This window comes from Sorex araneus, chromosome 7 (assembly GCF_027595985.1).
Source record: "Sorex araneus isolate mSorAra2 chromosome 7, mSorAra2.pri, whole genome shotgun sequence".
NCBI lineage: Eukaryota > Metazoa > Chordata > Mammalia > Eulipotyphla > Soricidae > Sorex > Sorex araneus.
The window spans coordinates 20,184,335-20,194,531 of NC_073308.1; the positions used below are offsets into that span (position 1 = coordinate 20,184,335).

The window sequence follows — 10,197 nt, forward strand, 5'->3', positions numbered from 1 at the left end:
CTGTCTCTGTCTGTCTCTGTCTCTCTCTCTCTGCCCCATCCCCTCCCTCCCTCCTGGGCATCCCGGCTTGCAGGACAGGCCCTCGAGGTCAGCGCGCCCTCATGTCCTTCCCGGCCCGGGCGAGCTGCAGGTGCGGTGCTGCGGCCCCGGGAAGGCCCCGCCGCCAGGGGGCGCCGCTCGCGGCTCCCACGGCCACCTCCCCTCGGGCGGGCGCGGGGCGGGAGTGGGGCGGGAGCGGCGGGGCGGGCGGGGCGCGGTGCGGGGTCTGCCCGGTGCCCGGCGGGAGACGCGGCGGCAGCATGACGGTGGGCGCCCGGCTCCGCAGCAAGGCGGCCGGCAGGCTCCGGGGCCGCGGCCCGGCCGAGGACGAGGCGGCGATCCTGGAGCTGGCCGAGTGCGGGGACGAGGCGGCGGGCACGGCGGACGCGGCGGGCCGGGGGGCGCGGGGCGCGCGGGGGCTGCCCCTGGCCGCGCGGCCCGAGCGCTACGAGCCGCTGGACGAGCCGGCGCCCGCGGGCAAGCCCCGCAAGCGCTACCGGCAGAAGCTGAAGAAGTACGGCAAGGTAGGTGCGCCCCCGCCCGCCCGCGGGACCCCCGACGGCCCCGCGGTCAGCTCCCGTCGGGGCCCGGCACCTCCCCACCCCTAAGGATGCCCCAGGGGCGCAGCGGCGCTGGGAAACCGCCGCTCCCGGGGCGCCCCGAAGCCCAAGTGGACCCGAGACCCCCGCCCCCGCCACCAGGGACAGCCCAGCGTCCCTCAGACCCAGGCTGTTTGTTTCCCCGTTCTCCTAGGAGTCCTCTGTCCGCAAACAAGGGGGGTCGCGAAGAGCGAATGACTAGAATCCCGATTCTGGGTAAAGAGGCGCTTTGCAGAGCGCAAAGTCCAGAGGCAGCTCCCAGAGGCCATCGCTGTCCCTGCCCCCTGGACAAGGCCACGGAAGGGAAAGCCACCGGGCTCCCCGTGCCGGCCCAGCCAAAGGCCACAGCCCTATCTGATAGGAGGCCAGCTATCTGCATCCTCCCGGGCCTCTTATCATCCCAGGGCACATGTCACTGGCCCGAAGCTGGTCACCCCCGCCTGGCGCAGCAGCTTCTGGGTGGGGTGGTAACGCCTGTTGGTACAAACTGAGGGCAGGGACTGGGGTCCACACCAGCCTTCCTCTTCCTGGGCACCGCTGAGCACAAAGGGGCTGGCAATGGGGCACAGAGACTCACAGTTTAGGGGTCACAGTGCGTGTATGGAGGTGCAGACCTGGGGTCACATAGCCCTGCCCTCGGCCAGCCCCCAGGCCCCCAGGCCACGCAGGAAGATGTGCCAGGGGCAGTTCTCCAGGGATGAGGGTTTCAAACCAGTCTGGGAGCTTTCTGAATGATGGGGGACTCGGACACTGGGGCCAGCAGGACGGCTAATGACACGGTGCTGCTGCACGACTCTGAGAAGGTCCTTCCAGAACATCAGCTGGCCGGGAATGTGGCTTGGTGGAGGCCTCCATAACCCAAGCAGAGGGAGAGGAAGGCACAAGGAAATGAGTGTTGGAGAAGAGGTGGGAAATAGGATTTTTTTTTAACATTTTATTTATTCTTATTTTGTTCTGGGGGACCACCCTGGCTGGCATCAGGGCTTAATTACTCCTAGCGCTGTGTGCTCAGGGGTCACTCATGGGGGTGCTCAGAGGACAGTAAACAGTGCCAGGGATTGATTCTGGGTCGGTGGCATTGGAGGCCAGCGCTGTATTATCTCTCCAGCCTGAGAAAGTGGGACTTGCTGGTGGCGATTCATGGGACACATGTGGCTGGGCGCTGTGGCTGAGCCATTGGCCACTCCTGGGAACCTGACACCCAGAACTTCCACATGATCTCTTTTTGTTTTGGTTTGGGGGCCACACCTGTTGGTGCTCAGGTCTTACTTCTGGGTCTGTGCTCAGGGATCCCTCGTGACAGGCTCTGGGGATCATACGGAGTACCAGGGATTGAGCCCGGGTCGGCCACGTGCAAGGCAAGAGCCCTGCCCGCTCTCCTCTCCCTCCAGGCCTGCCACATGACTAGCTCTTCCACTCCATATACACAAAACGTGGCAACAGTCTCCGACACACACACACACACACACACACACACACACACACACACAGACCACATGTTATTTACAATAGGTGGAAACAGCCCTAAAGTCCATCATGTGGTAACTGAAAAAAGCATGAGCTTTTTGCAACAATGGGGTTAGCCCTGAAAAGTGATGTGTTCCTCGTGCTACTCCAGCAGGACAGCCAGAGAAAACCTTTAGTCAGAGAAGCCAGCACGCGGGTCCCACCTGCAGAGGAAGTGGAGAGGCCAGTGTGGAGAAACCAAGCAAAGATCGGTGGTTGGGAGTCCCACTGGGATTGGGGGTTGGGAGTGACTTTACCTTGGCGGATGATGATGAAAATGTTTCGGAGGCGATGGAGAGTCAGTACAGGGGCTTACCATGCACGGTCAACTCCAGGCCCCTTCCAAGATAAGACCCCGAGCGCACACACACACACACACACACACACACACACACAGAGAGAGAGAGAGAGAGAGAGAGAGAGAGAGAGAGAGAGAGAGAGAGAGAGAGAGAGAGAGAGAGAGGAAAGAGAGGGGGAGAGGAGGGAGAGGAGAGGGGAGAGAGAGAGGAGAGAGAGGAGAGAGAGAGGGAGAGAGGAAAGAGGGGAGAGAGGAGAGAGAGAGGGAGAGGAGAGAGGGAGAGAGGGGAGAGAGAGGGAGAGAGGAAAGAGAGAGGGGAGAGAGAGGAGAGAGGAGAGAGAGGGAGAGAGGAAAGAGGGGACAGAGGAGAGAGAGAGGGAGAGGAGAGAGGGAGAGAGGGGAGAGAGAGGGAGAGAGAGGGAGAGAGGAAAGAGAGAGGGGAGAGAGAGGAGAGAGAGAGAAAGGGAGAGAGAGGAGGGAGAGGGGGAGAGAGAGAGGAGAGAGAGGGGGGATGGTGGGGATGGTCGCCAGTATGGGAAATGTACTGTATGCCCCTGAACCCCCACACTTCACAATGTTGACTTTTATTTTCTTCACTTTTATTTTCTGTATGCCTGGCAGTGAGTCAGGGCTAACTCCTGCCTTGGTGCTTCGGGGTCACTCCTAGTGGACTCGGGAGTCCATATGGGGTTCTGGCGATGAAACTCTGGTCAGCCGTGTGCAAATCAAGCGGCCTTCCCTCTCGGGCTCTGCTGACTTTTTAATGTTTTGTAAATCTCTCTCTCTTTTTTGTTTTATTTAAGAAAAGCTCCCAGCCCGTGGGGGGTGGCGGCTGTCCATGAGAAAGCGCCGGTTCAGCAGGTGACCTCGAGAGCACAGCGTGGTATTAGGGCTCACAGCCCCCCAAGGAGGTGGTTGCAGCTCCCCCTCTCCGGAGGCCTCTGAGGAAGGAGAGGCCCCACGGAGGCGGCCCGGCTCCGGCTCAGCCCCTGCTCTCTGCCCAGCCCTCCGCGTCGCTCAGGACGCTTTGGCTGACGGGGAGAGCAGGGACCCTTGGTGGTGACAGCATACAGCTTCGGGGTGGCAGCACCCCGCCCAGGAGTGTGTCTGCCCCACACTGAGGCTCCTCAGGCCCTCCTGCCCCCATCAGGATGCTCACTCCTTCCCGGTGACGACAGTCACAGAGAGGGCGCTTGGCTCCAGAACGTGCAAGGAGCGACACCCCCTGGGGCCCTGCATTCGCCAGCCACTGGGGCTCCGGGCGTCCCCTGCAGCCTGGGCCTCCTGCCAGCGGGCGCCCAGTGGGGTTTCAGGAGGGGCCTGGCCTTTGTTGTTGTTCCACCGTTTCCTGGGCGCGGGGAGAGCAGGCCGCCCTCGCAGCTGTGCCTGGGGGCCCCGGGGTGCGCTGTGCACTTGGGTGTCTCTGCTGCACCCTCTCCGCCGCCCGGAGGACAGGGGCCTGCGTGTGGCAGGAGGCGAACTAGAGCTGAAAGAGGGGCCACCAGGGAGGGACGGCGCAGCTGTCCCTGCAAGTGGCCACCCCGCTCCATTCCCCGACACCACATAGGGTCCCCCAGCATCTCCAGGAGTGTGGCCTGAGCACAGAGCCAGGAGTCATTCCTAAACATCACAGGGTGTGGCCCCAAGACAAACAGAAAATGGTGCCGCTGGGTGATAGGGCGCCCAGAGGGGTTTGGCTCCCTGTCGGCCCCCGCCCGCCCTGCTCAGGAAAGATGCACTCGAGATGGACAAGGCCGCCCCCCTGTTCTAAGTGGGGGTCGAGGCACTGGAGCCAGACCGCCGACGCTGCTGACCCACCTCCTGGGTGACCTTAGTTGCAGGCTTCTCTGCCTCAGTTTCCTCCTCTGAGCATGATCCACCTCCTGGTTAGAGGGTTTAGGACATGGTGGGGGGAGGGGCATGCTTCCATTCTTTTCTGTTTTGGTTTTGTTTGGTTTTGTCACCAGGGACAACTCCTGGTGGGGCCTGGCCCCTGCCCCCAGGGTCTGCCCAGCAGTGGCTCATGGAACTGTGCAGCGCTGGCCCCTGTCTGCACAGCCTGGACTCAGCCCGCTGTGACCTCTCCCCAGCTCATCGCGCCGTTGGCCAGGGGTTCTGAAGCCGCCCGGGTTCTGAGCACGCCTCACGGGGGCAGATGGGGACTTTCCATGCAGGTGCCTCGGCCTCACGGGGTCCTCGAGACCCACCTCATCCCCTGCAGAGTGCTCTAACGCCACTCCCTTCTGCCCGGTGCAGAGTGCTCTAACGCCACTCCCTTCCGCCCGGCGCCCGGGAACCCCCTGTTGTAGCTGTCTGTGGTGCCTTCTCTCTGCCAGTCCCTGCTTCTCTCAGCACCCACTCCTGCACCTGCTCTCTGCAGCGTCCTTACACGGACCCCCAAACAGGCACACCTGGGGCGCCTGCCCATGGGGTCTCAGACCCTGCAGGAGAGTGAGGATCCCAGCCAAGCGAGCCGTGCACCTGGCGCCCCACGCACATGGACACCACATTTCTTCTTCCTGTAGTCAGTTAGAGGTGTGCACACGCATGCACGCGCACACACACACACACACACACACACACACACACACACACTGTTGGAAAACAGCCCTGCACGTTGGGCTCAGTGCAGGGTCACCACGAACCTGCAGCTGCTTAGAAACGCTCTGCGTGGGGGTCGGAGCTTTAGCACAGAGGGTAGAGCATCTGCCTTGCGTGCAGCCGACCCGGGTTCGACCTTCAGCACCACCAGTAGTGATTCCTGAGCACAGAGCTACGAGTAAGCCTTGGGCACCACTGGGTGTGGCCCCCAAATACAAGCTTTACCTGCAAAGTGCAATCCAGCCAGGATGCGCTGCAGAGACTCAGGCAGCCTGACGCAGATCGCCCCCCGCCCCGCAGCTAACCCCCGGCCAGCCCCCAGTTCTTCACCTTCCCTCTGCTTGCACTGCCCCTTTGGCCACGTCAAAGGGTTCTGGTGGGCTCTGAGGGGAGGACTAGGCTGAGGGAGGGCTTGACTCCACCGTCTGCCTTCACTGTGCTCTCGGCCCCTGGAGAGAGGATCTGGGTCCAAAACTCGACTCCAATCTGCTCCCTCGGGCAACTCTAATGGAGTCGGGGTGGGGGTTGTGCAGGGGAAACCCCCCACTCCCAGCTGCTTCTGAAGCCAGAAAACTCAAGGAAACATCCCCAGCTGGACTGGCAAGAGGGACATTCATTTTCCGTCATGCATGAGGGAGCAGCTGGGCTCTGCCCCCAGGTTTTACAGAGGAGAGGAAATGGCATAAACCTGAAACGGGGACCTGCAGCCATCAAGAGAGAGAGACAGAGACGGAGACAGACAGAGAGCACTGAGAGAGAGCACTGGGAGAGACAAGATTCTGAGGGGATGTCTGCAGATAACCACGCACCTGGGTCCCCCTCCCACCCAGCTGCACTCTTCCCAGCAGAGGAGAGAAGCTGCAGAACGCAGGCCCTGGGGCAGGGGGCAGAAAAAGGCCGCAGGTGCTGCCTCCAGCTTCAGGGCCCAAAGCAGGAGCATGTGCATGGCAGAGCGGGCGGCCGGTGTTGGCTGAGGGTCGGGGGTCTGCTCTGTCACTGCAGGGAGTTGCTGGTGTCGCTTCCACCCCAGCTCTCGCATCTGTTCCAAAGCATGAGCTATTTTAGCAGCCCCCCGCCCTGGCCTCGGGGCTCTGGCCGGGTCTGTTTAAATGCCAGGAAATGCAGTGTGGAAGGTGTTGGCTTGCTGCAGGCCTGGAGCAAGCGTGGGGCAGTTCTGCACTTGGTCTCCAGTTTTGTTAAGGTTTCAAACAGGGAAGTTGGGTTCTCTGACGTCTCTAAGCAGCCTCAGCCCCCTACACACACACACACACACACACACACACACACACACACACAACCCTCTCAGCCCCCTCTGATGTCTCTAAGCAGTCTCAGCCCCCTACACACCACACACACACACTCTCTCTCTCTCTCTCTTTCTCTCTCTCTCAGCCCCCTACACACACCAGGTTGTAAGCCCAGTAGTGCCAGGAGTGCACGTGACCCGGGGACGGAGCCCAGAGCTCGGCATAACCAGGCACCTCTGAGCCCCACGTGGGGTTCCCTGGGAGCTAGACATCTCTCTCTCCTCACAGCTGTAGGACTCTGCAAACGCCAGCAACCCGGCATCCTTGCTGTGGCCATCCAGAGCCCTGCACCCCGGAGCACACGGCTAATCCACCCCCTCAAGGCTCTGGGCTGGGGCAGCGAGGGGAGCCCCGAGGTCCCCCGACGGACCCTCTTAGAGAGTGCAGGGTCGGGAAGGGGCTAACTCGGGGGAAACAGAGTCACAGGGGTGTTGGGACCGTTCTGGGGAGCCGAGGGGCGCTGGTTCTGCTGGGGGACGATGCTTGCAGTCGAGTGAACCCGGCCTAGCCTGAGTGCCCACGCTTCCCAGGCACCGTCCAGGGCACCCGCGTGCTGGGGAGATGCCCCATGGTGGCGGGGGTGTGGTGCCCGGCTGCAGGGACCATCCCGGAAATGAATGAGACCACCTAAGGGGCTGTGGGCCAAGAGAAGAAATGTGGGTGGGCATGACCCCAGGAGGCAGCTTGCTAGCCCCCCACACCCCGAGAAAGGCCGGAGGGTCCTTCCTGTCTGGCCCCGATGAGCGATCGGATATCCCAATGGCCCGTTTGTGTATGCCTGCGTGTGTGTCTTGTGTATGTCTGTCTCTGTGTATGACTGTGTCCTGTATGTTTATGTGTGTGTGTTTGCATTTATGCACATGTATGAGTGCATCTGTATCTGTGTGTGTCTCTGTGTATGTGTATGTTTCTCTGTGTGTCTGTCTCACTATGTGTATGTCTGTATGTGTGCATGTGTCTGTGGGTGTGTATGTATCTGTGCATTGTGTCTGTGGGTGTGTGTCTGTGTATCTATCTGTGTGCATGTGTCTTTGGGTGTGTGTCTATGTATCTGTGTGCATGTGTCTCTGTGGGTGTGTGTCTGTGTATCTGTGTGCATTGTCTCTGTGTTTTTGTGTATGTACATCTGTGTTTCTGTGTGTACATGTATTTGAGTGTATGAATGTCTCTCTGTTTATGTATTTATACGTGCCTGTGTGTCTGTGTGTGTGTTTGTGTATAGGAGTGTCTGTGTTTATGTGTGCGCATGTATGTGCTTGCGTGTCTATGTGTGTGTGTGTGTGAGTGTCTCTCTGTTTATGTGTGTTTATTTGCCTGTGTGTGTCTGTGTATGAGTGTCTGTGATTGTGTGTTTATGCGACTGTGTGTATGTGTGTGTGTCTGTGTGTACACGCGTCTGTTTATGTGTGCTTATGTGTCTCTGTATGTGTGTCTGTGTCCGTGTCTGTGTGTCATCACCACGTGACTAACCCTTCGCTTTTTCTTTCCTCTCCCTGAACAGAACTTCGGGAAGGTCATCAGCAAAGGTTGCCGCTACGTGGTCCTCGGCCTGCAGGGCTTCGCTGCTGCCTACTCGGCCCCCTTCGGAGTGGCCACCAGCGTGGTGTCCTTCGTCCGCTAGTGGGTGCGGTGGGGGCCGGTGCCACTGCAGGGCTGGGACCTCAGCTCTGGGAGGCACGAAGCCAGAAACATTCCATCCCTTGTCCTCGAACCCCCAATATTCTTGGAATAAGCCGAATGATGCTTTCTCTGTCGTGGCGGATACGTGCTGTGGACAGGCTGCCCTGGCCACCTGCTGACCTCTTCGGCCTGGCTCTAGACTCTGTGTTGGTCTGCTGGAACCAGCTGTCCGTGGACTGGGGCTGGGGTAGGTGCCAACCCCAGACACGGGGGAGCCCTGGAGGGGGGTCACCGTGGTGGTGTCAGTGGGGGAGGAGCAGGCCTGGGTCCAGGCGTGATCTCTAGGCCAGGCTGCTCCTGCCCCAGGCTGTCTGTTGCTCCCACCAGCAGGAGAGTGTGTTCTGGAATGTTCTGTACTGCCACTCTCTCCAGCCGTTCCCACCAGGAGGCTGCATACAGGCAGCAGAGGTCAAAGAAGGTGCATTTCTGAGCGTGCAAGCGGCAGACATACTACCCAGTGCCGTGGTGAAGGGGTGCAGCCCAGAGCTGGGGAGCCCAGGCTCACCCCAGCTGTGCTTGGACCCAGAGCTGGTCATCTCCTGTCTCTGCTGGCTGCCTGGGACCAATGGCTGCGCTAGGGAGAAGAAGCCAGATCACCTGGCCTGTGGGTGACAGAGGAGGAGAGAGAGAGAGAGAAAGGGAGGAAGAGAGAGAAATGGAGAGAGGAAGAAAGAGAGAGAGAGAGATGGAGGTGGTGGAAGGAGAGAGAGAAAGGAGGGAGGGAGAGAGGGACGGAGGGAGGGAGGGAGGGAGAGAATATGTGGGAGCGGCCGGCAGCGGGGGAGTAGGAAAGAAATGCAAGTGCAGGCTGGGATGTCCTGAGTCAGTTTGGGGGAGTTCGGGGGGCTGGAGAGGATTGGGGGTCCCACTGCCCAGGTGCTCCCCTTGGGTTTTGAGGGCGTGGTGTGCCCCCTTCCCTGGATTCATGGTCAGCGTGGACAGGGACTGTCACCTGGCCAGACCAGGCCTGGACAGCGAAGCAGAGGTGCCAACCCCACCTGCAGGATCCCCTTGCTGTTGGGAGAATTATCTAGAACGCTGGCTGCAGGGCTGGGGCCACACCCTGCTGTCCCCTGAGCCAGGTGCCAGGAGGGAGGCCTCTCATGCCCGTGCCACCAGTCCAGCCCAGGGAAGCAGAGAAGACAGGATGGACAGACGGACGGCTGGAAGGAGGAAGAGCGCAGAGCACCTGGCTAAGAACCAGGGCAGAACTGTCCGACGTGGATATGTAGCAGGACCACCCAGAGTGGCCCCCAGGCCGGGGCCGAGAGTCAGGTGCACACGGCCCACATGGACAGTGACACACACAGGTGACCTTCTCCAGCAGCCCTGGCCATTCCTCCTGCAACCCGCACCTGTTTCTGCGCTGACCCTCCTCTCTCCGCGGGCCGCGGGCGTCGGCGCAGAGCTGAGTGCCGTGGGAGGCGGTCTCTTCCCTGCTTCTGTACCCCGTCTTGATTTCAGGTGTAAATTACAAAAGAACAGTTTGTTAAGTGCTTTCACCTGTAGTTTTGTTTGTTTGTTTGGGGTAATTTTATTTTATTTTTTGGCTTTGGGGCCATACAGGTGGTACTCAGGGGTTACTCCTGGTTCAGCACTCAGGAATTCCTCCAGGAAGACTCGGGGAGCCATACAGGATGCCGGGTTCGAACCCAGTCAGCCTCCTGCAAGACAAATGCCCACCCTGCTGTCCGATCGTTCCAGCCCCTCGTGGTTTCACCTGTGACCTTTTTCTGCTCCTCGTTTCCTTTCTGTTGTTGTTGATTATTTGTGGGCCACATCTGGCGATGCTCAGGGGTCACTCCTGGCTCTGCACTCAGGAATTACTCCTGGCAGTGCTCGGGGACCCATATAGGATCGAACTGGGGTTGGTCACATGCAAGGCAAGTGCCCTAACCGTTTACTGTCGCTTTGGCCTATCTCCTCCTTTTTCCTTCTGGCCCAGGGGACTTTCTAGAACTGAACCCCTCACCCTACACCCACACGTCCACCCTGCCCTGGGCCCCTCTGATGCCTTTGTGCGGAGTGACTCCACCTGTCTTCGCTAGGGGTTGGTGGAGGACGGTGCTCAGAAGTCCAGCGGAGCAGGTATCGGGGTATAAGAGCCTCTCAGCTCGTACATTTACGGGTTCAATCCCACTATGGTCCCCCAAGTCCTGAGCACTGA

The 10,197-nt window shown here is 60.2% G+C and overlaps 1 protein-coding gene across 1 annotated transcript; it reads left to right on the forward strand.

Moving 5' to 3' along the window:
* Nucleotides 1-257: 257 nt before the first annotated feature.
* Nucleotides 258-9,532, forward strand: C7H1orf115 (chromosome 7 C1orf115 homolog). The gene is made up of 2 exons (XM_055144620.1): nt 258-563; nt 7,852-9,532. Exons 1-2 carry the CDS (start codon nt 300-302, stop codon nt 7,969-7,971), a joined length of 384 nt encoding a protein of 127 aa, XP_055000595.1. The 5' UTR covers nt 258-299; the 3' UTR covers nt 7,972-9,532.
* The last annotated feature ends 665 nt before the right edge of the window (nt 9,533-10,197 follow it).

Bases quoted from the DNA above. Each gene is read 5' to 3' on its own strand.
- C7H1orf115 (XM_055144620.1), top strand. From the start codon at position 300: ATGACGGTGGGCGCCCGGCTCCGCAGCAAGGCGGCCGGCAGGCTCCGG. The intron at 564-7,851 runs GTAGGTGCGCCC...CTCCCTGAACAG, and splicing joins AGCTGAAGAAGTACGGCAAG to AACTTCGGGAAGGTCATCAG.